The 27,028-nt window shown below is 43.4% G+C and overlaps 1 protein-coding gene across 3 annotated transcripts in view; it reads left to right on the top strand.

Annotated features, from left to right (window-relative positions):
- LOC139175501 (phospholipase A and acyltransferase 3-like) overlaps window positions 1-26,245 on the top strand; it is a 32,639-nt gene extending 6,394 nt beyond the window's left edge. For 2 of the 3 annotated variants that reach the window (XM_070766625.1, XM_070766627.1), the window contains exons 2-5: window positions 2,863-2,948; window positions 21,199-21,301; window positions 22,887-23,155; window positions 24,848-26,245. In XM_070766625.1, coding sequence (XP_070622726.1) covers window positions 2,892-2,948; window positions 21,199-21,301; window positions 22,887-23,155; window positions 24,848-24,949 — 531 coding nt within the window. In that variant the 5' untranslated portion in view covers window positions 2,863-2,891 and the 3' untranslated portion in view covers window positions 24,950-26,245. Of the gene's footprint in view, window positions 1-2,862; window positions 2,949-10,966; window positions 11,182-21,198; window positions 21,302-22,886; window positions 23,156-24,847 lie in introns of those variants that run through there. The other variant, XM_070766626.1, reaches the window with a different exon arrangement.
- The last annotated feature ends 783 nt before the right edge of the window (window positions 26,246-27,028 follow it).

The raw sequence follows: 27,028 nt of genomic DNA, 5'->3' as shown, positions 1-27,028 counted from the left end.
CTCTTCAATATGTATTGTGCATTGGACAAAATAAATAAATAAATAAAATAAATAAATCAATCATATGCTGCAACGTCCTTCTGGTCAACGACTACTTCAGCTTCAACCGCAACAACACAAGAGCACGCAACAGATTCAAACTTAATATTAACCGCTTCAAACTTGACTGTAAAAAATATGACTTTAACAATCGAGTTGTCGAAGCGTGGAACTCATTACCGGACTCAATAGTGTCAACTCCCAACCCCCAATATTTCTCCCTTAGACTCTCCACAATTGACCTCTCCAAGTTCCTAAGAGGCCAGTAAGGGGCGTACATAAGTGCACTGATGTGCCTATCGTCCCCTGTCCAATTGTCTTTCCTTATCTCATATATCATATATATTCTCTCCCTCCCATCTACTTCTCTTCTTTTTTACTTTCTATCTTTATATATATTACTTAAATGTCTATTCTCTTCCATATGTATTGTATATTGGACAAAGAATAAATAAAATAAAATAAATTAGATTAGATAATCACTTGTCTGAAGTGGTGTAAGATTTCCTACCTAAGCAGGAGGTTGGACTAGAAGACCTCCAAGGTCCCTTCTAACTCTGTTATAACAACAACGACAACAATAATTTGTTCAACTCGTATGCTGCCCAAATTTCCACAACTCTGAATAATCAAACCGTGGTTTGTTGGCTGTGACTCCCCCCAAAAAGTGCTTAGGATTCTCAGAAATATTTACTTTTCATTTATACTTTTCATATCATATCTTTTCTAATAGCTGTTTTTATGATTCTGGAAATTATTATTTTTTTAAAAAAAATTGTAATTGTTTAAATTTCACTAACTTTACATCCATACATATACCATGATACCAACATGTTACACACTTTATACATTTTTCCAGTACAGTGATACCTTGTCTTACAAACTTAATTGGTTCTGCGACGAGGTTCTTAAGGTGAAAAGTTTGTAAGACGAAACAATGTTTCCCATAGGAATCAATGGAAAAGCGATTAATACGTGCAAGCCCCAAATTCCATCCCTTTTGCCAGCCGAAGCGCCCGTTTTTGCGCTGCTGGGATTTTCCTGAGGCTCCCCTCCATGGGAAACCCCACCTCCGGACTTCTGGGTTTTTGTGCTGCTGGGATTTCCCTGAGGCTCCCCTCGCTGGGAAACCCCACCTCTGGACTTCCGTTGCCAGCAAAGCGCCCGTTTTTGCGCTGCTGGGATTCCCCTGCTGGGATTCCCCTGCAGCATCACAAAAACACGGAAGTCCAGAAGTGGGGTTTCCCATGGAGGGGAGCCTCAGGGAAATCCCAGCAGCGCAAAAACGGGTGCTTCGCTGGCAACGGAAGTCCGGAGGCGGGGCATCCCAGCGGCGGTGGAGGGTTTGTAAGGTGAAAATAGTTTGTAAGAAGAGGCAAAAAAATCTTAAACCCCGGGTTTGTATCTTGAAAAGTTTGTATGACAAGGCGTTTGTAAGACGAGGTATCACTGTATATCATAAAACAAATGATCCTAAATTTGCACCGTGTATACTTTGGTTTCCTGTCTGTTTTCCTTCTATAATTCGTGTTACTCCCCGCCCCCCCCTCTCTCTTCCCTCTATGTTCTTTCTCCCTCTCTCCCTCGTTCCTACTTCCCTCCTACCTCTCTCCCCTTCCTTCCTACTTCCTCTTCCTCCTTCTTATCCTTCCCTGACTACTTCTAATCTTAAGCTATTATGTGGTTGACAGACAAGCTTTGATTCTGGAAATGGTCTAATACATGGCAACTCCAAATCTCAACTAGCAAATGCTCTGTCCTACACATTGGGAAGAAGAATCTGAACTCCAAATACGAACTGAATAATCTAATTATCACAGATAATCCCCACTCGGTTAAAGACCTTGGTATACTAATAACAAAAGATTTAAGTGCCAAAAGCTACTGCAACAACATAGCCAAGAAGGCTTCAAGAGTTGTAAACCTAATCCTACGTAGCTTCTGCTCTGGCAATCTCACACTACTTAACAAAACTTTTTCCAGACCCATCCTCGAATACAGCTCATCTGTTTGGAACCCATATCGCATCTCAGATATTAACACCCTTGAAAACGTCCAAAGATACTTCACCAGAAGAGCCCTTCACTCCTCCACTCGAAAGTTTAGAACTAATATGCCTTAAACAAGATCTAAGTATTGACCACAAGATCATATGCTGCAACGTCCTGCCTGTCAGCTTCAACCACAACAACACAAGAGCACACAATAGATTTAAACTTAATATTAACCGCTCCAAATTTGACTGTAAAAAATATGACTTCAGTAACCGAGTTGTCGAAGCGTGGAACTCATTACCGGACTCCATAGTGTCATCCCCAAACCCCCAACACTTTACCCTTAGATTATCTACGGTTGACCTATCCAGATTCCTAAGAGGTCAGTAAGGGGCGAGTACAAGTGCACTAGAGTGCCTTCCGTCCCCTGTCCTATTGCTCTCCTATATCTCCTATACCTTTCTTCCATTCCTCTATCTCTTCTTCTATTCCTTCATTGATATGTTCTATTACTATATTTTCTTTTCTATTCTTTCTTAGATATACAGTATTTTACTATGAGTATCTCCTCTATAACCTTCATCATGTATTTTACTATGTGTATATAGATATATACCCACTAAAACCCTCATTGTGTATTGGACAAAATAAATAAATAAATAAAAATTATGCTGAGAAAGCTTTTGACTGGATAGAGAGGCTTGAAAGGGATGCTGTGAACAAGCGCTTAGATAGTCTGGGATGTCACCCAGGCAAATGGGCGGAGCCTCCCACCTCCGCTGCTACAGGTTTGCCCGAACCTGATTGACATGTTGGTTTGATTTCTCAGGTCGTGGCTGTACATTAGTACATTGTGACATGGACTACAAGAAGAACTCGATTCCTAAAACCATCAAAGTGAAGCTTTCCAATCTGGTAAGTTATCAAGTTGAATGAGTGAGTCCAGAAAGAATGTGTAGACTACCGAACTGTATCCATTATCTGCCTTTTTATCAACCAAAGCGATTCACGTTATCTTATTATGCTGGTCTGTAATTGTACAGGCAGTCCTTGACTTACGACTGCAATTGAGCCCAGAAATTCCATTGCTAAGGAAGACAGCTGTTAAGAGATTTTTCCGGTCCCCGTTTTACAGCCTTTCTTGCCACGGTTGTTAAGTGAATCATTGTACATGGTTGTTGAAATGAATCTGGCTTCTGTATTGAATTTGTTTGTCAGACGGTTGCAAAATGGGATTATAGGACTCCCAGGACATGGCAACCATCTATTATTATTATTATTATTATTATTATTATTATTATTATTATTATTTATTGGATTTGTATGCCGCCCCTCTCCGCAGACTCGGGGCGGCTAACAACAATGACAAAAAACAACACATAACAATCCAATTTAATAAAACAACTAAAAACCATTATAAAAACCAAACATACACACAAACATACCATGCATAACGTGTAATGGCCTAGGGGGAAGGAATATCTCAACTCCCCCATGCCTGGCGACAAAGGCGGGTCTTGAGTAATTTGCGAAAGACAAGGAGGGTGGGGGCCGTTCTAATCTCTTGGGGGAGTTGATTCCAGAGGGCCGGGGCCGCCACAGACAAGGCTCTTCCCCTGGGGCCCACCAAAAGACATTGTTTGGTCGACGGGACCCGGAAAAGGTCAACTCTGTGGGACCTTATCAGCCGCTGGGATTCGTGCGGTAGAAGGCGGTTCTGGATGTATTCTGGCCCAATGCCATGTAGGGCTTTAAAGGGCATGACCAACACTTTGAATTGTGACCGGAAACCGATCGGCAGCCAATGCAGGCTGCAGAGTGTTGCAGAATCGTGGGCGAATCTAGGAAGTCCCACGATGGCTCTCGCGGCCGCATTCTGCATGATCTGAAGTTTCCGAAAACTCTTCAAAGGTAGCCCCATGTAGAGAGCGTTGCAGTAATCGAACCTCGAGGTGATGAGGGCATGAGCGACTGTGAGTAATGACTCCCTGTCCAAATAGGGCCGCAACTGGTGCACCAGGCGAACCTGGGCAAATGCCCTCCTAATACATGGCACACGGCCACAATTCGCTTAATGGTGGCACGAGTCACCTCACCCCAGTGATTCACTTAACAACCATGGCCAAAGGTCATCAAACCAGGTGTGAATCACCCAAATGTGACAAATTTCATGAGAAGAGTCCTCCACTCCTTTGCTCGCAAGAGAATACCTTAGGCCACCAGACTTGAAATCTTGGGCTTAGACAACCTAGAACAACATCGCCGTTGAACTGATCTAATTGTAGTTCATAAAACCTTTTGCCACAATGTCCTACCTGTCAATGACTGCTTCAACTTCAACCTCAACAATACACGAGCACACAATAGATACAAACACAACCTAAACCACTGCGAACTCAACTGCAGAAAATACAACTTCAGCAACAGAGTGATCAATGCCAGGAACACACTACCTGACTCTGTGGTTTCTTCCCCAAACCCCCAAAATCTTTAACCTTAGACTGTCGACTGTCGACCTCTCCCCATTCCTAAGAGGTTTGCAAGGGACTGTGCATAAGCGCCCCATTGTGCCTACCACCCCTTTCTTACTATCATATTGTCCTCAATTATCTGTACTGTCAGATATTAACAATGATGGACTCAGAGGCAAAACAGCAACTCTCTTTATTAAGAACATGAAAGAAGTAACTCAACTCCACCACTCCTGGGCGGACCCATTTATAATTCCCGCTTGCTAATCTCCCTAATTACCAGGCTAATCAATCATGGTGTGTCTCCAATTAACTTTTTCACTCTGCTGGCCTGAACATACATTTTGAGGGATTCACTCTTAACCCCATGGATTGCAGCTTCACAAGAACAGACCTCAATCTTCCTAACAATTCATTTCACTGGCGGCGACTATCAAGATTTATTTATTTGTTTGTTTGTTTGTTTGTTTATTTTATTGATTGGATTTGTATGCCGCCCCTCTCCGCAGACTTGGGGCGGCTAACAACAATGATAAAAAACAACATGTAACAATCCAATTTAATAAAACAACTAAAAACCCTTATTATAAAAACCAAACATACACACAAACATACCATACATAACTTGTAATGGCCTAGGGGGAAGGAATATCCTAACTCCCCCATGCCTGGTGACAAAGGTGGGTCTTGAGTAATTTGCGAAAGACAAGGAGGGTGGGGGCCATTCTAATCTCTGGGGGGAGTTGATTCCAGAGGGCCGGGGCCGTCACAGAGAAGGTTCTTCCCCTGGGGCCCACCAAACAACATTGTTTGGTCAACAGGACCCGAAGAAGGCCAACTCTGTGGGACCTTATTGGCCGCTGGGATTCGCGCGGTAGAAGGTGGTTCCGGATGTATTCTGGCCCAATGCCATGTAGGGCTTTAAAGGTCATTACCAACACTTTGAATTGTGACTGGAAACCGATCGGCAGCCAATGCAGGTCGCGGAGTGTTGCAGAAACATGGGAGAATCTAGGAAGCCCCACGATGGCTCTCGCGGCCGCATTCTGCACGATCTGAAGTTTCCGAACACTTTTCAAAGGTAGCCCCATGTAGAGAGCGTTGCAGTAATCGAACCTTGAGGTGATGAGGGCATGAGCGACTGTGAGCAATGACTCCCTGTCCAAATAGGGCCGCAACTGGTGCACCAGGCGAACCTGGGCAAACGCCCCTCTCGCCACAGCCGAAAGATGATGTTCCAATGTCCAAGATGTTGTCAAAATACGGCAATGCTCCATCTATTCCCTTCAAAAGCCGTTCCATCAGTCCCTGAAATATTCCTGGTGCTGTGCTAACTCCGAATTGCAATCTCTTACAGCGAAACGCACCTTTATGGGTCGTGATGGTTTGAGCCGTAGCGGCTTCCTTGCCTACAGGCCATTGTTGGTATGCCTGGGTGAGGTCCAGATGGGCAAAAATCTTGCCTTCTCCCAAAGAGTGCAATAAATGTTGTACGTCGGGGACCGGATACGCCTGTGGGGCTCAGGCTTGAGTCAATGTGCATTTGTAATCTGCATATATCTGAATACTCCCATCAGGCTTAACGGGGATCACTGTTAGCGTTTCCCAATCAGCCTGATCGATAGGTTCTATCAGTCTTTGTGCCTGCAATTTGTCAAGTTCTTCTTCCACTCTTAGTTCTTAATGCCAGGGGCATGTTCCTAGGTTTCAAACGTATAGGCTGGACTTGGTGATTCAATTTAGATATAATTGGGGGTCCCATATATTTCCCCAGTTGCCCATCGAATACATCTAGGAATTCTTTAAGTAAGCAATCCTTCCAGTGACCCCTTCCAGTTGAATTGATGACCGTGATTGAAAACTCCAAGGCCTCAAACCAATCAAGCCACAATAAGCTTGTCAAAGGTGCCTCAACTATGATTAGTGGTAATCTCCTTGAGAACTCCTTATAGGTTACAAGAATATATCCCTTGCCCAGGATATTTATTTGTTTGTTTGTTTGTTTGTTTGTTTGTATTGGATTGGATTGGATTTGTATGTCGCCCCTCTCCGTAGACTCCTTGTATCTGGGCCCCTTGATAGTCAGTGAGTATCGTTTTACAAGGTTGGAAATGGGACCTTGATACGCGTGGGAATACCCACTTCAGGGTATCCCATGACACCAAACACAACGCAGATCCCATGTCAATCTCCATTGGACACCTCACTCCCCCCCCCACAGAAACAAACGCAATCAACTTTTTTGAGTGCGATGAAACGTCATAGTTGATCGTGTAGTTGATCGTCATACACGGTAAAACAATCATGGCAGCGGCTCGTTGCAGCGTTAGACGACCACCTCGCAGGATTGTTGTAGTTGGCCCAATTTATCGGAGGCAACGATGGCACAGTCCTCTGCGCACAGCAGACTTGGGCCAGATGTCCACGACGGCCGCAATTGTGACCAATGGTGTCCTTGAATGGGGCAACTGCTTCTGGAGTACTCCCCACTACAGCCAAAACAGGCCATCTTTGGGTGTGGCTGTGGCTGTGTTCGGGCTTGTGGCTGATAGTCCCACACTGCATTTCTGCTCGGATTTGCAGCAAGCCGGCAAACTGATTCCTTGCGTTGAGGATCCCATTCTATGTTTTCTGGCAAGGTGGTGACTGCAGTTGCCATAACACCTTGTGTCCCTATGGGGTTAATTTGTGCAAGAGATAATGTTGACTGTTCAGCTGCCCTTGCCTTGGCTAGTGCTACTTTGCATAGTCAATGTTGGCATGTCTCGGTTTAGCTAAGCTATGAGACCTTCGACATACACCGAGCAGAGAATTTTAACAGAGCATGGATGTGTGATAAAGCCAAGGCACAGACTTAGTTAAATAAGTATTATTTACATATAAACAAAATATAAACAATCAAGAATAAGCACGAAGCTAATACAAAATAATAAGCACTGAGCTTATACAAGATAGAAGCACAAAGCAAAATACAATATAGATAATAAGCACAAAGCTTATACAAGCACGAAGCTTAAACACAACTCCCCCTCTCTCAGACAAAGTGAAAAGGAAATGACTGAGCAGAAGAATGAGCTTTTATAGCTTCAATGAGGAAGTGACGAAACAGCCTTGAATATTAACTCTTCAAGTACAAGTTAACTCTTTAAGTGCACATTAACTCTTTAAGTACAGTGATACCTCGTCTTACAAATGCCTCGTCATACAAACTTTTCAAGATACAAACCCGGGGTTTAAGATTTTTTTGCCTCTTCTTACAACCTATTTTCACCTTACAAACCCACCGCCGCCGCTGGGATGCCCCGCCTCCGGACTTCTGTTGCCAGCGAAGCACCCGTTTTTGCGCTGCTGGAATGCCCCTGAAGCTCCCCTCCATGGGAAACCTCACCTCTGGACTTCCGTGTTTTTGTGATGCTGCAGGGGAATCCCAGTAGGGGAATCCTAGCAGTGCAAAAACGGGTGCTTTGCTGGCAACGGAAGTCCAGAGGTGGGGTTTCCCAGCGAGGGGAGCCTCAGTGAAATCGCAGCATCGCAAAAACACAGAGGTCCGGAGGTGGGGTTTCGAGGACTTTGGTGTTTTTGCGATGCTGCGATTTCACTGATGCTCCCCTCGCTGGGAAACCCCACCTCTGGACTTCTGTTGCCAGCAAAACACTCATATTTGCAATGCTGGGATTCCTTTTGCAGCATCACAAAAACACAGAAGTCCAGAGGTAAGAGTTTCCTATGGAGGGGAACCTCAGGGGAATCCCAGCAGCGCAAAAACGGGTGCTTCGGCTGGCAAAAGGGCTTGCACGCATTAATCACTTTTCCATTGATTCCTATGGGAAACATTGTTTCATCTTACAAACTTTTCACCTTAACAACCTCGTCCTGGAACCAATTAACTTTGTAAGACAAGGTATCACTGTACAAGTTTGGTACAAGTGTACAATATGCAGTTTACAATGGCAATCCCTAACAACCATGTACCCTGTACTAACAGTCAAAAGACGTCTCTTTAAGCGGCAATCCCTAACCCCAAACACTAAACGGTCCAACAGATAATCTTCCATATTTGTGACTTCTCAATGGAGTGCCGCTCTTTGCATCATTTATAGACTCGCCTTCTGCCTGGTTCCTGTGAAAGAAGTTATAATGGCGAGCACAGCGAGATGGTGGTGGTGCATAATGCTCTCTAAGTTTATCAAGCACATTTTCCCATGGGACAGAACGAATGGGACATGGAGCAAATAGAACCCCAGCTGTTTCAACAACCTGCATGCCACAAAACCCCAAGAAATATGACCGCTTCCTTTCCCCAGATATGGGCAATCAAAAAACATTCAGACACAGCTCTTACCTTGCAGGCTCTTTCATTGCTTCTCTCTGCGAAGAATGTTTTCAAAGCCCTAAGTCTTTGCAGGGTTTTTTCCCCATTGCCCTAACTTGCTGCGAATAAGTTTCTTTTCAAGCCCTAACCAGGTGCTAACAATGTTCCCAGTTCTTACCAGCTTGCAAGCTCTTTCATTGCTACTCTCTGCGAAGAATGTTTTTCAAGCAGGGTTTTTTCCATTGCTCTACTTGCTCCGAATGTTTCTTTCCAGCCTTAATCAGGAGCTGTTCCCAGCTCTTAGCAGCTTGCAAGTTCTTTCATGGTTACTCTCGGCAAAGAAGAATGTTTTCCAAGCCCTAAGTCTTTGCAGGGCTTTTTTCCATTGCTCTACTTGCTCCGAATGTTTCTTTCCAGGTGCTAATGATGTTCCCAGCTCTTACCGGCTTGCAAGCTCTTTCATTGTTACTCTCTCCGAATAAAGTTTTTTTAAGCCCTTAACCCGGGGATAAAATTATGTGCTGGCTGAGGACGCTAGCCAAATGAATACCTGGTAAGCAGATTCTTTTCCCTATTTTCCTCCCCAAAAACTAAGGTGCTTCTTATACTCTGGTGCATTTTATACTCTGAAAAATACAATACTCTGCTTATGTTTATATACCTGCTATCTTGTCCATGTTTGACAAAGCAATAAACAAACAAATCCCTTAGACATTACTTTGCTCAGCAATGAAAATCCTAATTTCAATTGTGGCTGTAAGTCGAAGGCTACATCAAATAAACCAAATAGAAAAGGTCTGGCTTAACAGGGGGGGTCAGAGATCGACCTCTGGGGTTGGTCCTCTCCCCCCTGCTATTTAATATCTACATGAAATCGCTGGGTGAGATCATCCAAGGGCATGGGGTGAGCTATCATCAATATGCGGATGATACCCAGTTGTACATCTCCACCCCATGTCCAGTCAACAAAGCAGTGGAAGGGATGTGCCGGTGCCTGGAGGCTGTTGGGGACTGGATGGGTGTCAACAAACTCAAACTCAGACAAGACGGAGTGGCTGTGGGTCTTGCCTCCCAAGGACAATTCCACCTGTCCGTCCATTACCCTGGGGGGGGGAACTATTGACCCCTTCAGAGAGGGTTCGCAACTTGGGCGTCCTCCTCGATCCACAGCTGACATTGGAACATCATCTTTCGGCTGTGGCGAGGGGGGCGTTTGCCCAGGTTCGCCTGGTGCACCAGTTGCGGCCCTATTTGGACAAGGAGTCGTTGCTCACAGTCACTCATGCCCTCATCACCTCGAGGTTCGATTACTGCAACGCTCTCTACACGGGGCTACCTTTGAAAAGTGTTCGGAAACTCCAGATCGTGCAGAACGCGGCCGCGAGAGCCATCGTGGGGTTTCCCAGATTCACCCACATATCTACAACACTCCATGGCCTGCATTCGCTGCCAATCAGTTTCCGGTCACAATTCAAAGTGTTGGTCATGACCTTTAAAGCCCTACATGGCATTGGACCAGAGTACCTCCGGAACCGCCTGCTACCGCACAAATCCCAGCGGCTGATAAGGTCCCACAGAGTGGGTCTTCTCCGGGTCCCGTCGACTAAACAATGTCGTCTGGCGGGCCTCAGGGGAAGAGCCTTCTCTGTGGCGGTCCCGGCCCTCTGGAATCAACTCCCCCCCGGAGATTAGAACTGCGGCATGGGGGATTTGAGACACCTTTCCCCCAGGCTTATTATAATTTATGTTTGGTATGTATGTGCTGTTTGGTTTTTAATTATGATAGGGTTTTTAGTTTTTAATATTAGATTTGTGCCATTATAATATTGTTTTTTATCGTTGTTGTGAGCTGCCCCGAGTCTTCGGAGAGGGGCGGCATAAAAATCTAATAAATTATTATTATTATTATTATTATTATTATTATTATTATTATTATTATTATTTGCAGACTAAATTTTTAATCCAGCTGTTTGCTATCAGAAGGCAGGAAGCTAGATTGCGTTTTCTGCTTAATTGGAGGAAATGGTTGAGTGTTGTTGCTTTAGGAGCTGATATTTGATGCCCTTTGCCTGTGACACAAAGTCTTGAGACCTAGTCATCCAATTGGGAGTGGCTCATTGGTCAACTGTCCCTTACTGGATCGCATATCATTTTTCCAGTGATGCTTTCCAAAGCAGACTCAGCGCTCTCGCTCACACTTTCCGTCCTGTTTATTCCAAATTGTTAGTTCTGTTCAGGCAGCTTCCAAAAGGACAGTGTTTGTGTGGGGATTTGTGTATATTGGTGTGGGCAGCCTGTGTTGGTGAAAAAGTCAAAGCTGCAGCGAGCAGAGAGACAAACACTGACCTATCCAGGCATGGACGAGGTAAGTGAGCAGAAAGAGAGAGAAGGGTGGCATTAAAATTGTGCAAAAATAAAAGTTGGTAAATTGTGGGTCTGCTTTGCGTGGGGACGGGGTTGTCGGTGGGAAGAAACTGCTATTGTTGAATTGCAGCGGTCCATCGTTTTTTGCTGGGGATGCGTTCCAAGACCACTCGTGAAAAATGAATTTCCATGAAATAGAGGAAAGATATTTTTTTAATGTATTTAACGAGTATTTGGACTTTTAAAACCCACCCTTTGCATGAAACAGTCATTCTATAATGTTTCTCAGCTGGAACTACATGTGATACCCTACCAGTTTCTTTAATAGAGTGCAGTAGTACTGTAGAACAATTTTATGAACTTTTAATGGATTTAAAATTTTCAATTGGAGCTAATGGATTTAAGACCCCTTTGAAAACCCGTGAAGTAGCGAATCCGCAAAAGATGAACCGCGAAGTAACGAAGGATTGCTGTATATTTGTCGATATTCAACCAGGAGGGACAATCTTTGTGTATGCTTTTTTAAAAAAATCCTTTTTATGCAGTTTTTTTCCCCCTTGTCAGCTTTGCGTTTGCTTTGCTCTTGTGTTCTTTTGAAAACATATTTTAACTTGGTAAATAAAATAAAAAAATTTCAAGAGGCAAAAAAAAATTGCACACATACTTTTGCCTATTTGCAAGCAGGCTACGGACTTTAGAGCGGTTACATCCAAACATTCCATGAGGCCTGAAAATTTTTTCTCTTTCGGTTTCTCATAAAAGCCAGTCAAATCAACATGAGTTTAAAAAGTAACTTTTTAAAAACCCAGCCAGCTCCCTAATTTATGGAACTTAAGGTTCTTCAATATTCCGATGGACACAAATTTGGGTAGCTTAGTTTTTTTTTAAAAAAAATAAAAAATAAAATCTGTGTTTTAATTGTTTAAAATTGCATTTTAAGGAAGCAGGGCAGAAGGCAGTATGTGTGATCATATGAACATAATTTGAAAATATAGTTCCATAGCATTTAATTTCCCCCCCCACATATAAACTAATATATGAATACATTAGAATGATGTTATATTTTATTTTTTTTCTCTTTCTCTTCTTTTTTATTAAATTAATTTTATGTTACTATAATGTTTGAACAAAATTCTTCTTTTCACCTAGATTAATAGGTTGATTTGATGAGTTAAGAATATATTCTTTTTCTGTATTTAAAATTAGCTTCTAAGATGAGAGGGGTAATTGTAACCCCTGCTACATGTTAAGTGTTTGTGTGTGTTGTGTGTGATTTTTATGGAAAATTAATAAAGTTTTTATAAATAAATAAATAAATAAATAAATAAATAAATAAATAAATAATGAAAATATAGTTCCTAGGGCAGTGGTCCCCAAACTACGGCCCGCGGGCCACATGCGGCCCACTGAGGCCATTTATCCGGCCCGCCAGTGAGTGACAAGAGCACAGGGAAAAGAGAGAGAGAAAGAAAGAAAAGGGAAAGAGAGGGAGGGAAGGAGAAGTGGAGAGGAATGAAGGAGGGAAGCAAGGAAGGAATGAAAGAAGGAGAAATGGAGGGAACAAGGAAGAAAGGAAGGAAGGAAGAATGAAATGGAAGGAAAGAGGAAGGAAAGACTTTTTTGGGAGGGGGTGTAATTTTTTTAAATTTTTCTCTCAACATACATTCAAACAACACAGTGTACCATCTAATTTTCCATGAATAAAATGTGGTATTTTGTTAGTAACTAATATCAATCATCAAAAAAGTTGCAAAAGGTTTTTTTTCTAATTTTGTCATCCAGTTACATTCATTTTCTTTTAATTAAATCCCCTCCTTAATGTTCCTTCAAAAAGTGCAACACCAATTATATTTCTAACTTATTAACCATTATGCCAAAGTGCTTCCTTCTTTCTTTATACATTTTTCTATAAACCAAGAAAACCTTGTATAGCCAATCAGATGTTAACAAAAGAAAATTAAAAACAAAACATAAACATATATGAATTTCAGATCTTCTCCCCCCTCTAAATAGTACGTTCCCATTTTGTTTTTTACTTTAAAACAAGATATGTGCAGTGTGCATAGGGATTTGTTCATAGGTTTTTTTTATAGTCCAGCCCTCCAACAGTCCGAGGGACAGTGAACTGGCCCCCTGTGTAAAAAGTTTGGGGACCCCTGGGCCTTTTGTTTTGTATGCAGAAGTATGCATGAGGTTTTGTTCAGGTGTCATAAACAACTGTGTTTTTGCTTTGCTGGAAATATATAGAATGAGATTCTGTAATTTGCTTCGTTGGAAGTCTAGAATATGATCCTTATTGATCGTGTTATGTTGTGTAGGTAGGAACAAGTGAGTGATGCAAACAACATAGGTTTTGTCCTGTTTTGTGACTTTCCTTGCTGCAGTGGTTAAGTTAGTGGCACGGTTGTTAAGTGAACCGGAGTTACTTGTCAGAAAGTCACAAAAAGAATCACACTGCAACCGACGTAACTATGCATCAAGTGGCCAATTTTGATCCCGCGCCTGTTGTGAATGTTCCCTGTCAGCCTTTGGAAATGTCAGACTCAGAGGAGGACAAAGGCGTAGAAGCCCCTTGCCAATTAACCTGATTTAAGAGATGTGGAGGATTGTGTGATGAGAAAAGCCATCGAACGATAGTATGCATAGTAATCTTCAGATAATGGGGGTGTAGAGGAGAATCCTTGGTTAAGTGCAAAATTCAGGAAACTATAGAAAAGAAAAGACGAACTTGGGGGAAAGAGGTTTTAACATGCTATTCAGAGGGTGTAAATTAATTAATTACATCACATCCGGAATTGACCCGAAAAGGTGAATGTTTTTCTGCAAAGTGCTATAAACAAGATGGATGCTTTCGCCGTTTCTCCGGAGAAGTGAGTCTTTATATTGCAGACTCTTTTTAAGTAGCGTGAACCTGACCCAGAGATAAGAAGGTGTTTGAAGTAGACAGCCTGTGAGTTTAGAAAGAATTATGACTTTGTAGTTTTTTGCCTGTGAGATGGGAATGCATTTTGCACGCTGGAGCTGTATAGGATGAATTCCAATGTGGAAGAAAGAAAATAAAGAAGTATTATTTTGAAAATTATAAAGTTCGTATTCTTGGAGCAACCAGCCAGGACAGCAACCGTAGGGAATTTAACGACGGTCGTAAGTGTGGAAAACAGCCCTAGGTAGCTTTTTTCCCCAGGGCAGTTGTAACTTTGAACGGTCACTCAAATGAACCGTTGTAAGTCGAGGACAACCTGTAACACAGATCGCCCAACCTTTTAAGCAGAATATGGAGAAGAATATTGGTATGTAGGTGCGCACCTATCTCCTAAGGTTAGTTTTCGACATTATTTTCCTTCCTTAAACAAAAACGCCCTGAGCATCGGATTTATAATTGATCGCTCAAACATTTTGAAACACTAACCTTTCGCTGCAATTGGGGAATCTGGTTCTGTCTACCTAATATGATGTGCTCCTTCGGATTAGCTGGTTGTAAATAATGAATTGCTGGAAAAAAAACTAATCAATGAGGAGAAACATCCCTCTAGGACACGAGAGAAGCCTTGGAATTGATCCAGCATCTGTAATAACAAGCACAACAACAGCCGCAACAATTGTCGGTTGCATACCGGGGTTGTGCGGTTAGAGGGGTGGGGGGAAACCATATTTTTTTAAACAGATAAGGACCTCTCGGGCTGCAAAAATCCTTCAAGAACACTTAGGACCGTTCAAGAAAGCATTACAACAAATTGCTGATAGGGAACATTATTCCCTGTTTTATTAGTTGGCGAAATAAACTGCAAAGCATGTAAGGAAGAAAAAAAAATAGCAGACAATGGAACAATAATTTGCAACACTAAGGAACAATGGGGGTTTTCAATGAATCTCCATCAGTGGCCAAAGCAGCAGGCCTTTAAAAAAAAATAATAATAAAAGAAGCATTTGTGCACTGTTCTGGAATGGCCCTTCTTTAGCCTGGATTATCGGGTGACTGAGTGGAGGTTTTTTGTATGTTTTCTAGCTCTTATAGATATTCATGTCTTTCTCAACTTGCCTTAGCTGGAAGGTTTATTTTTAAAGCGTTGGTTTTTTAAAATTTATTTATTTATTCATTTGTCCAATACACAAATACATAGGAAGAAAAATAGACATGTGATAATATAAAAGAGGGTGAAAGTGAACTTAGAGGAGAGGATAGATGAAAGGAAGAGAATATATATGATAGGTGAGAGAAAGGAAAGACAATTGGACAGGGGACGAAAGGCACTCCAGTGCACTTATGCACGCCCCTTACTGGCCTCTTAGGAACCTGGAGAGGTCAATCGTGGAGTGTCTAAGGGGGAAGTGTTGGGGGTTAGGGGTTGACACAATTTTCTACCTTGTTTCGCATTCATGGGTTCTCTTTGGTCTGTGTAGGAGAAAAGGAGGCAGAGACGGGTGGTGTTGGAGACAAGAGAGTCATTAGCAAAAATGGTGTTAGCAAAAACTCCAGAAGAGAAGGATTTAGGGCGTAGTGATTTCTGACAATCTCAAAATGGGTCAGGCAGTAGGGAAAGCGAGTAGAATGCTTGGCTGCATAGCTAGAAGTATAACAAGCAGGAAGAGGGAGATTGTGATTCCGCTGTGTAGAGCACTGGTGGGACCCCATTTGGAATAATACTGTGTTCAGTTCTGGAGACCTTCACCTACAAAAAGATATTGATAAAATTGAACGGGTCCAAAGACGGGCTACAAGAATGGTGGAAGGTCTTAAGCATAAAACGTATCAGGAAAGACTTCATGAACTCCATCTCTATAGTCTGGAGGACAGAAAGAAAAGGGGGGACATGATTGAAACATTTAAATATGTTAAAGGGTTAAATAAAGTTCAGGAGGGAAGTGTTTTTAATAGGAAAGTGAACACAAGAACAAGGGGGCACAATCTGAGGTTAGTTGGGGGAAAGATCAAAAGCAACATGAGAAAATATTATTTTACTGAAAGAGGAGTAGATCCTTGGAACAAGCTTCCCATCTTGTTAAACCCATCTTGGAGTCATCTGAGTTGGTGGCTTGGGGTTAGGACAAGGGTAGGCAAAGTTGGCTCTTCTATGACATGTGGACTTCAACTCCCAGAATTCCTGAGCTAGCATGTCTGGCTCAGGAATTCTGGGAATTGAAGTCCACATGTCATAGAAGAGCCAACTTTGCCTCCCTCTGGTCTGGAGGATAGAAGGGAAAAGGGGGGGGGGACGGACATGATAGAAACATTTAAATAGGTTAAAGGGTTAAATAAGGTTCAGGAGGGAAGTGTTTTTAATAGGAAAGTGAACACAAGAACAAGGGGACACAATCTGAGCTTAGTTGGGGAAAAGATCAGAAGCCACGTGAGAAAATATGATTTGACTGAAAGAGTAGTAGAGGCTTGGAACAAACCTCAAGCAGACGTGGTTGGTAAATCCACCGGGACTGAATGTAAACATGCCTGGGATAAACATAGATCCATCCTCAGATAAAATGCAGGAAATAGTATAAGGGCAGACTAGATGGACCATGAGGTCTTTTTCTGCTGTCAATCTTCTATGTTTATATATTTCTATCAGCTTAGAGAAGTGATGACAAACCATTTTTGGTCCGTGTCCCGAAAGGCAGTGTGTATGTGCACAAACGTGCGTGCATATAACCACATCTGTTCCTTCACCACCATGCATGCACACACACACACCACTGCACATGTGCACAACCGCCACACACACACCCTTCACACCTCACTGAATCCTGGGATGGTGAAAAAAATATGGGCAAACCGGAAGTGCAGAAAAACGGACTTCCGGGTTGCCCATTGGGAATGTTTTTCGCACTCAGGCCCTGTAGAAATCACAGACATGGAGACATGAGTCTCCGGAGAGGGGCGGCATACAAATCTAATAAATAATAATAAATATTGCCCACAAGATCATATGCTGCAACGTCCTGCCTGTCGGCGACTACTTCAGCTTCAACCACAACAACACAAGAGCACACAACAGATTTAAACTTCATATTAACCGCTCCAAACTTGACTGTAAAAAATATGACTTCAGTAACCGAGTTGTCGAAGCGTGGAACTCATTACCGGACTCCATAGTGTCATCCCCAAACCCCCAACACTTTACCCTTAGATTATCTACGGTTGACCTATCCAGATTCCTAAGAGGTCAGTAAGGGGCGAGTACAAGTGCACTAGAGTGCCTTCCGTCCCCTGTCCTATTGCTCTCCTATATCTCCTATACCTTTCTTCTATTCCTATCTCTCTTCTTCTATTCTTTCATTGATATGTTCTATTCCTATATCTTCTTTTCTATTCTTTCTTAGATATATTTTACTATGAGCATCTCCTCTATAACCATCATGTATTTTACTATGTGTATATAGATATATACCCACTAAAACCCTCATTGTGTATTGGACAAAATAAACAAACAAACAAACAAACAAACAACAATAACAATAACAACAACAACAACAACAATAATAATAATAAATAATGATTTCTTGAACAATGCTTTGTCCAATTCTCGTTCAGAAGCTCTCCCTCTCTTGGAGTTTATTTTTTATAACAAAACCCTTGTGTATACAATTACAATGATGGATTAAACTGCAAAGATAGCTAACTAGTAACAGGTTAATATACAGCATACAGATAGATCATACCAAGCAAGTAGATGAGCAACACAATTGCTAGTTAAAGCTTTTGTTTTTAGCTAGAAGAGCTGAATAAACAAGTAACCTTTAGCCTAGACACCCAGAGAGTAGAGTAAATAACCTGTAGACTTAAATAAGACGGAAGGATGAGATGCTGACAAGATAGGTTCGCCTAAAACACGATCTAAGTATTTGCCCACAAAATCATATGCTGCAACGTCCTGCCCTGTCAATGACTACTTCAGCTTCAACCGCAACAACACAAGAGCACGCAACAAATTCAAACTTAATATTAATCGTTCCAAGCTTGACTGTAAAAAATATGACTTTAGCATATTTTTTACATAAAAATATGACGAGTTTGGAACTCATTACCGGACTCAGTAGTGTCAACCCCTAACCCCCAACATTTCTCCCTTAGACTATCCACGATTGACCTCTCCAGGTTCCTAAGAGGTCAGTAAGGGGCGTACATAAGTGCACTAGCCTGTCTTTCGTCCCCTGTCCAATTGTCTCTCCTTATCTCATATATCATATATCTTTTCTTCCTTTCATATATCTTCTCCTCTACTTTTATATCTTTTCTTTATATATAATACTTCATGTCTATCCTCTTCAATATGTATTGTGTGTTGGACAAAATAAATAAATAAATAAATAAAATAAAGTATTATTGCAATAATCGACAATAGCTACAAGGGGTTCCAGAAAGCTTCCTTGAAGACTCTGGAGAGTGAAATGGCCATCCCCAAGGCCAAAATATCAGCACTGGAGCGGACATAGGGCAATGGTTGCTGATTAGTTTCCGGACACAATTCAAAGTGTCGGTGATGACCTACAAAGCCCTACATGGCATCGGACCAGAATACTTACGGGACTGCCTTCTGCCACATAAATCCCAGCGGCCGATTAGGTCCCACAGAGTTGGCCTTCTCCGGGTCCCATCGACCAGACAATGTCGTCTGGCGGGGGCCTAGGAGAAGAGTCTTCTCTGTGGTGGCCCTGGCCCTCTGGAACCAACTCCCTCTGGAGATTTGAACTGCCCCCACCCTCCTCACCTTCTGCAAGAGCCTTAAGACCTATCTATGTTGCCAGGCATGGGATAACTAGGGTATCCCCCCCTCTGACCATTGAAAGTTATGTGTGATGATCAATTGTTTTTAAGGTAATGGGTTTTAGTTACAGTTTTTAGTTATTAGATTTGTATCTGTAGTTCCATTGTTGTGGGCTGCCCTGAGTCTTTGGAGAGGGGCGGCATACAAGTCTAATAAATTATTATTATTATTATTATTATTATTATTATTATTATTATTATTTAATTTATTGGATTTGTATGCCGCCCCTCTCCGTAGACTCGGGGCGGCTAACAACAGCAATAAAACAGCATATAATAATAATCCAATACTAAAAACAGTTAAAAACCCTTATTATAAAACCAAACATACGTACAGACATACCATGCATAAAATTGTAAAGGCCTAGGGGAAAAGAGTATCTCAATTCCCCCATGCCTGGCGGCAAAGGTGGGTTTTAAGCAGCTTACGAAAGGCAAGGAGGGTGGGGGCAATTCTAATCTCTGGGGGGAGTTGGTTCCAGAGGGCCGGGGCCGCCACAGAGAAGGCTCTTCCCCTGGGTCCCGCCAAGCGACATTGTTTAGTTGACGGGACCCGGAGAAGACCCTCTCTGTGGGACCTAACTGGTTGCTGGGATTCATGCGGCAGAAGGCGGTCCCTGAGATAATCTGGTCCGGTGCCATGAAGGGCTTTATAGGTCATAACCAACACTTTGAATTGTGACCGGAAACTGATCGGCAACCAATGCAGACTGCGGAGTGTTGGTGTAACATGGGCATATTTGGGAAAGCTCATTCTTCTTCTTCTTCTTCTTCTTCTTCTTCTTCTTCTTCTTCTTCTTATTATTATTATTATTATTATTATTATTATTATTATTATTGCCACTTGTGCCCTACAATATGGCTCTGCGTGCATCCCGTGGCATATCACGGGCCTAGAGTCATAAGTAGTTCCCATAAATAGTCTAATTCCAACCTTTCTTGAATTCCATTCAGCCTTATCTAGCACCAATTTAGTGCTGAACGTTAGTTGACTAGTAACAATAACAGAGCTGGAAAGGACCTTGGAGGTCATCTAGTTCAACCCCCTGCTCTTTCAAGATAATTATACTACTTCTGAATAAATAGCTCCTATTTCTTTAAAGCCTCCAGTGCCATAGTGAGCTGTAGACCCCCATCGCTACCAGTTCACACTGGATGGGTGGGCAAAGCCTCCTAGCACTGCCACTACCGGTTCGTTGAATTGGGCCGAACCGGGAGCGACTCACCACTGCTCCATGGAGCACCCACAACTTCCGAAAGCAATTTGCCCCACTGGCTTAATTGTTCTCATAGTTACGAATTTTCTCCTTCCTTCTGTTGTGGTTGGCTCTGGGCCAGCTCCTGCAACGGGGAATTTGGACGTTGGTTTAGGGGAGTCCTCAGGTTCACAGAGACTTGTATTATTGCCAGCAGCTTCTGATAGCGAAGATTCATTGCCAAGGTCAGATGATGGGGAAGCAGAATCAGATGGAGAGATGGGTGCAGCCAGCCCATTAGTTAATGACCCATTAGTGAGATGTCAGACTCGGAGGAGGATCGGTGGGTAGATGCCCAAATGCGCAGGCTCATGGCTAGAAGGGACCAACTGCACAGGTATCGTCCAAGATAATGGAGAACACCTGTTGCTGAGGCAATTAGGATAATGGGATTGATGTAAATTACAGACTTGGGAGAGTGTGCATTCATTTGGAGAAGGATCATTGCCAAGGTTTGAACTATTCCAGGAATTCTGTGGACTCTTCGGACAATTCACAGTTAACACTTGTGGACTCAAAGGAGGGGGAGCTGTGAGGAATCACAGCTGCCTTAATTGTTCTCTCTTGTTCCTGCTTTTAACCGCATTCCAGGACTGTTATCTGGGTAAGAAAAATTTGACTCTGCTTAAACGTGTGTGCTTTTAACACTGTTTCAGATAAACTACTTTTATTTCTTCTGTGCCGGCGTGTGTGTGTTTGACTTTGCATTCCTCTCTCACTGGGGGCTGTTAACGAGAAGCAACACGTTCTAGGTTGATTCTCCCCTTGCTTAGTTTCTCCAGCAATAAACCTAAGGCTATTTTTTCCCCTGCTGTATAAAAATGGATACCTGAAGTTGTAAGTTGCCTTCTTCAGGTTTGGATTTTTGACCTGAGTTTGCCCTCCTTGATCAACGAGTAAAAGTCTGTTTCTGTTCCTTTGGGATTTCATGTGGAATTATTATTTTTTCCCTAACACGCGTGATCTTGATTCTTTGTTCCCGATTGTCTTCTTTGATTCACAGGTTGATCTGGAGCTTGGGGACTTGATAGAAATCTTCCGCTTGGCTTACCAGCACTGGGCGATCTACGTGGGGAACGGCTATGTGATCCATCTCGCTCCGCCAAGTAAGGAAGGCTCTCTTGGAGGGGTGGCCAAATGACCGGGAAAACATGCAGCTCTGTTTGCTCCTCTGCACCCCTCCACCACTCCCAACACACAACGGCACACCCATTTTTCATTCTCCCCAGGCTTCAGAGCCTTTCTAGGAGCCTGGGGCGGACGAGAATGGCTTTTCCCCCACATGGCTAGAAGGGACCAACTGCACAGGTATCATCAGAGATAAGGGAGAACACCTGTTGCTGAGGCAATTAGGTTAATGGGGTTGATGATAAACTGGTTGGCCTGGGCTGGAATGCTGGGTTTTTTGCTCTCCTCAGTCTTCAGAGCCTTTCTAGGAGCCTGGGGAGGGCAAAAACATCTTTCCCCATCCTCCTGAAGGCCCTCCGCAGGCCAAAATTGGTGATTTTCCCAACCTTTTGACCTCTCCAGGATCCTAGAAATGCTCTGAATCCTGAGAAGAGCCAAGAAACAGAACATCCGGTCCAACTGGAAGTCGGTAAATGGAACGTTTCCAGCCTCCAGAGGATCTCCGGGGTGGTGCAGGGAAGGCTATTTTTGCCCTCCCCGGGCTCCTAGAAAGGCTCTGGAGCTTCAGGAGAGCAAAAAATGGGCCTTCTCCTCCCTACCCCGGAGGCTGAAAACAGTCTGTTTCCCTTTTTTCCTCGAGTGCCAAAAGAGCATGCACTTGCACTGTTGCACATGCTCAAGTGCCCACACCCATAATTCAATGCCTGGGGAGGGCGAAAACAGCTTCCGCCCTCTGGAGGCCATCTGGAGGCTGGAAATGGTCTATTTTCCAACTTCTGGTGGGCCCAGTAGGCTCGTGTTTCGCCCTCCCCAGGCTCCAAAGGCTTCCCTGGAGTTGGAGGATAAAAGCATCATCCCCTTCCCCCCTGGAGGCTCCCTAGAAGCCAAAAACGCCCTCTCAGAGCCTCTGTGCGAGCCAAAAATCAGTCGCCCAGCACACACTTGCACACTGGAGATGAGCTAGGGCTATGGCTCGCATGCCAGCAGATTGGTTATGACCTATAAAGCCCTTCATGGCACCGGACCAGATGATCTCCGGGACCGCCTTCTGCTGCACGAATCCCAGCGACCAGTTAGGTCCCACAGAGTGGGTCTTCTCCGGGTCCCGTCAACTAAACAATGCCGCTTGGCGGGACCCAGGGGAAGAGCCTTCTCTGTGGTGGCCCCGGCCCTCTGGAACCAACTCCCCCCCAGAGATTAGAATTGCCCCCACCCTCCTTGCCGTTCGTAAGCTGCTTAAAACCCACCTCTGCCGCCAGGGATGGGGGAACTGAGATATTCTTTCCCCCTAGGCCGTTACAATTTTATGCATGGTATGTCTGTATGTCTGTTTGGTTTTTATTATAATGGGTTTTTAATTGTTTTTAGTATTGGATTATTATTATATGCTGTCTTATTGTTGTTAGCCACCCCGAGTGTGCGGAGAAGGGCGGCATACAAATCCAATAAATAAATAAATATGGCTCCGCGTGCCACCTCTAGCACCCGTGCCATAGGTTCGCCATCACTGCCTTGTTGTCTCATCAGGAATAACCATCCTACTCTTTTCTTTCCGCCCTGGAGGTGAAATTGCCGGAGCAGGTTGTGCCAGCCTCATGTCCACTCTTACCAACAAGGCCTTGGTGAAGAAGGAGCGGCTCATGGAAGTGGTGGGCCATGACCGATACCGGGTCAACAACAAGCACGATTCGAAATACACCCCGCTGCCCGTCAACAAGATTGTCGGTCTGGCCGAAGAGAAAGTGGGCCAAGAGCTGGAGTACAAAATCACCAGCGAGAATTGTGAGCACTTCGTCACCGAGCTGCGCTACGGTGTGGCCAGGAGTGATCAAGTAAGACGGGCTGCAAAAATGACGGAAGGTCTTAAGCATAAAACGTAATCAGTAATGACTTCATGAATTCAATCTGTATAGTCTGGAGGACAGAAGGGAAAGGGGGGACATGATCGAAACATTTAAATATGTTAAAGCGTTAAATAAGGTCCAGGAGGGAAGTGTGTTTTAATAGGAAAGTGAACCCAAGAACAAGGGGACACAATCTGAGGTTAGTTGGGGGAAAGATCAGAAGCAACGTGAGAAAATATTATTCTACTGAAAGAGTAGTAGATGCTTGGAACAAACTTCCAGCAGACGTGGTTGGTCAATCCACAGGGACTGAATTTAAACCACGCCTGGGATAAACATAGATCCATCCTAAGATAAAATACAGGAAACAGTATAAGGGCAGTCTCCAGAGAATGGCAGCATACAAATCTAATAAATAATAATAATAGATGGACCATGAGGTCTTTTTCTGCTGTCAATCTTCTATGTTTCTATGTAAGTGGGTTCCCCTTCGAGTTTTTCTGGAGAAAATTGGAGGCTGTTATGGGAGAATCCTCACCTATGAACGCCTCCTGTTGACTTTGCCGTAGGAGGCATCTATGATATAAGTAGTTCTTGCAACCGTTTGTTTGGGAACCATTCAAAGTTTACAGTGGCAGTGGGGGGAAAAATGAGGTATGACCGCATTTCATAAGTTACGACCATTGCATCCTCCTCCTGGTCATGTGACCAAAATTCAGACATTTGGCAGATGGTTTATATTTATGATGGTTGCAGCACTCATGAAATTCAATTTTTCCCCCTCTACCGGTTTGGTATGTGAGGCTTGGTGGTTTAGTCTCCAGCCCTTTAATCATCTTAGTTGCTCTTCTTAGTTTCAAAATTATGTACCATATTTTTCGGAGTATAAGACGCACCTTAGTTTTTTGGGGAAGAAAATAGGGAAAAGAATCTGCTTACCGGGTATTCTTCTGGCTAGTGTTATTAGCCACACATTATTTTATCCCCTGGTTAGGGCTTAAAAAAAAGCTTTATTCAGAGAGAGTAACAATGAAAGAGCTTGCAAGCCAGTAAAAGCTGGGAACATCATTAGCACCTGGAAAGAAACATTCGGAGCAAGTAGAGCAATGGGGAAAAATCCTGCAAAGACTTAGGGCTTGGAAAACATTCTTTGCAGAGAGTAACAATGAAAGAGCTTGCAAGCCGGTAAGAGCTGGGAACATCGTTACCACCTGGTTAGGGCTGGAAAGAAACATTCAGACCAAGTTAGAGCAATGAAAAAAAAAACCTACAAAGACAGGAAAACATTCTTTGCAGAGAGTAACAATGAAAGAGCTTGCAAGCCGGTAAGAGCAGGGAACATTGTTACCACCTGGTTAGGGCTGGAAAGAAACATTCAGACCAAGTTAGAGCAATGAAAAAACTCTGCAAGACTTAGAGCTTGGAAAACATTCTTCACAGAGAGAAACAATGAAAGAGCCTGCAAGGTAAGAGCTGGGGAGATTGTTAGCAGCTAGTTAAGGCTGGAAAAAAAAAAGAAAGAGAGAGCTACATTCAGAGTATAAGACGCACCCAAATTATCAGGTACATCTTATACTCCGAAAAATACGGTATATAGTGTCGTCAAATCCCACCCTGCCTGCCATGTTCCCGATGTACTGATTCAAATCTTTACCCATCATATTTCTTTCCAATTTGCAGGTCCGAGATTTCTTTGTGGGGGCGACCATCGCTGGCCTGGCTGGCTTGTTTGTTGGCGTCGGCACAGCCATGGTTAGGAGGAAAAAGCAACAGAACCAATAATGAGGAAAAAGCAGATTTCTCAGAGCTCTCCGTCTCCTTGGCCTTTGTGCGTGCATGTGTGCTAAGTTTCTAAAAACCCGAGATACGATCACCGCGAGGGAAAGAAAAGCAAAGTTGTTTGCAGCTGGCTCTCCAAATCCCACCGTCTCCTTTAACGCCCAGCTAATGTCCATAGCTACGTCCAGGTCACAGATGGTCTAGAGTAACTAAACTCTTCCCTTAATCCAGGATAATTGGATTTTGCTTTCCTCCAGGAAAGCCTGACATTAACCAAGTTGGATCAGATTAAGGCTTGCAACTGGCCACCCCAGAGTCTGGGCTAGGCTTCACACAGATGGCGGGAGTTAGTGGTGGTTTTGGTTGAAGGTCAAGGAATTACGCAGAGCCAGTTAAAAATCTGATATAATTTAAATGCGCAATGCCGTTAATTTGTGGATCTGATTCCCGCTGTACTTCTGTTTTTTATCTTTTACGAGGGGGTGTCAAAAGGTAATACCATTTTATTTTGGTATAATTACCCACGCAGGAACGCCTGGTGCACCAGTTGCGGCCCTATTTGGACCGAGACTCACTGCTCACAGTCACTCATGCCCTCATCAGCTCGAGGCTCGACTACTGTAACGCTCTCTACATGGGGCTACCTTTGAAAAGTGTTTGGAAACTTCAGGTCGTGCAGAATGCAGCTGCGAGAGCTATCATGGGCTTTCCCAAATATGCCCATGTCACACCAACACTCCGCAGTCTGCATTGGTTGCCGATCAGTTTCCGGTCACAATTCAAAGTGTTGGTTATGACCTATAAAGCCCTTCATGGCACCGGACCAGAATATCTCCGGGACCGCCTTCTGCCGCACGAATCCCAGCGACCGGTTAGGTCCCACAGAGTTGGTCTCCTCCGGGTCCCGTTAACTAAACAATGTCGTTTGGCGGGACCCAGGGTAAGAGCCTTCTCTGTGGCAGCCCCAAGCCTTTGGAACCAACTCCCCCCCAGATATCAGAGTTGCCCCCACCCTCCTAGCCTTTCGTAAGCTCCTTAAAACCCACCTCTGTCGTCAGGCATGGGGGAATTGACATTTTCCCTCCCCCTAGGCTTATAAAATTTATGTATGGTATGCTAGTATGTATGATTGGTTTCTAAATTGGGGGTGGGTTTTTTTTGTTTTTTTTTAAATTAACTTAAATATTAGCTTTGTTTACATTGTATTATTATTGCTGTGAGCCGCCCCGAGTCTGCGGAGAGGGGCGGCATACAAATCTGATAAATAAATAAATAAATGTAGCATAACATCAAAATTAAGACGATTCTCTCTGGATCATATCCCTACTTCTCAACATAGCTGCCGTATCTCTCCACAGCAATGTTCCACCTTCAAATGTATCCATGACTCGTAAAGTTGTGTTGACCGTTCTTCTTGAACCACTTCTTCACTGCAGTTTTCACTCCCTTGTAGCAGTTTCATCATTTAAACCAGTGATTTTCAACCTTTTTTGAGCTGGGGCACGCCACCAGCCAACATGACACAAAATGACACCCTAAGACACTCTCCTCTCTTTTTCCATCCCTGTCTCCTTCCCCCCCTTGTGTGTGTGTTTATATATATACACACTCTTGAACCATTTCCAAAAACAGGTGAGGGCTGGGGTTTTTTTCTCTCTCTTATTCTTTGGGTGATTTTTATCATATTCTTTAAATCAAGAGTCACTTCTCTCTCTCTTTTGTTTCTCTCTCTTTTCCTCTCATTCTCTGTCTCAATCATTTTCTCATTTCTCTTTTTTCCTCCCCTTTTTCCTCATTTCTCTCTCTCCCTTCTTCTCCTTTTCTCTCTCTCTCTCTCTTGCTTTCTTTCTCTCTTGCTTTCTTTCTCTCTCACTCTTGCTTTCTCTTTCTCTTTCTCTTTTCTTTCTCTTTCTTGCTTTCTCTCTCTCTTGCTTTCTCTCTCTCTCTCTTTCTCTTTCTCAGCAAAAAGTTGCGAGACTGGAACCTGAGCTTCCTTCTTTGCAGCACACCTGTCCATGTCTCGCGGCACACTGGTTGAAAAACACTGATTTAGACGACGGGCCCACCTATCCACCTTGCTAT

Source organism: Erythrolamprus reginae, chromosome 13 (genome assembly GCF_031021105.1).
Source record: "Erythrolamprus reginae isolate rEryReg1 chromosome 13, rEryReg1.hap1, whole genome shotgun sequence".
In the NCBI taxonomy this organism is placed as follows: Eukaryota; Metazoa; Chordata; class Lepidosauria; order Squamata; family Dipsadidae; genus Erythrolamprus; species Erythrolamprus reginae.
The sequence above is the reverse complement of the archived record's forward strand: the minus strand, read 5'-3'. Positions and strand labels throughout refer to the sequence as shown.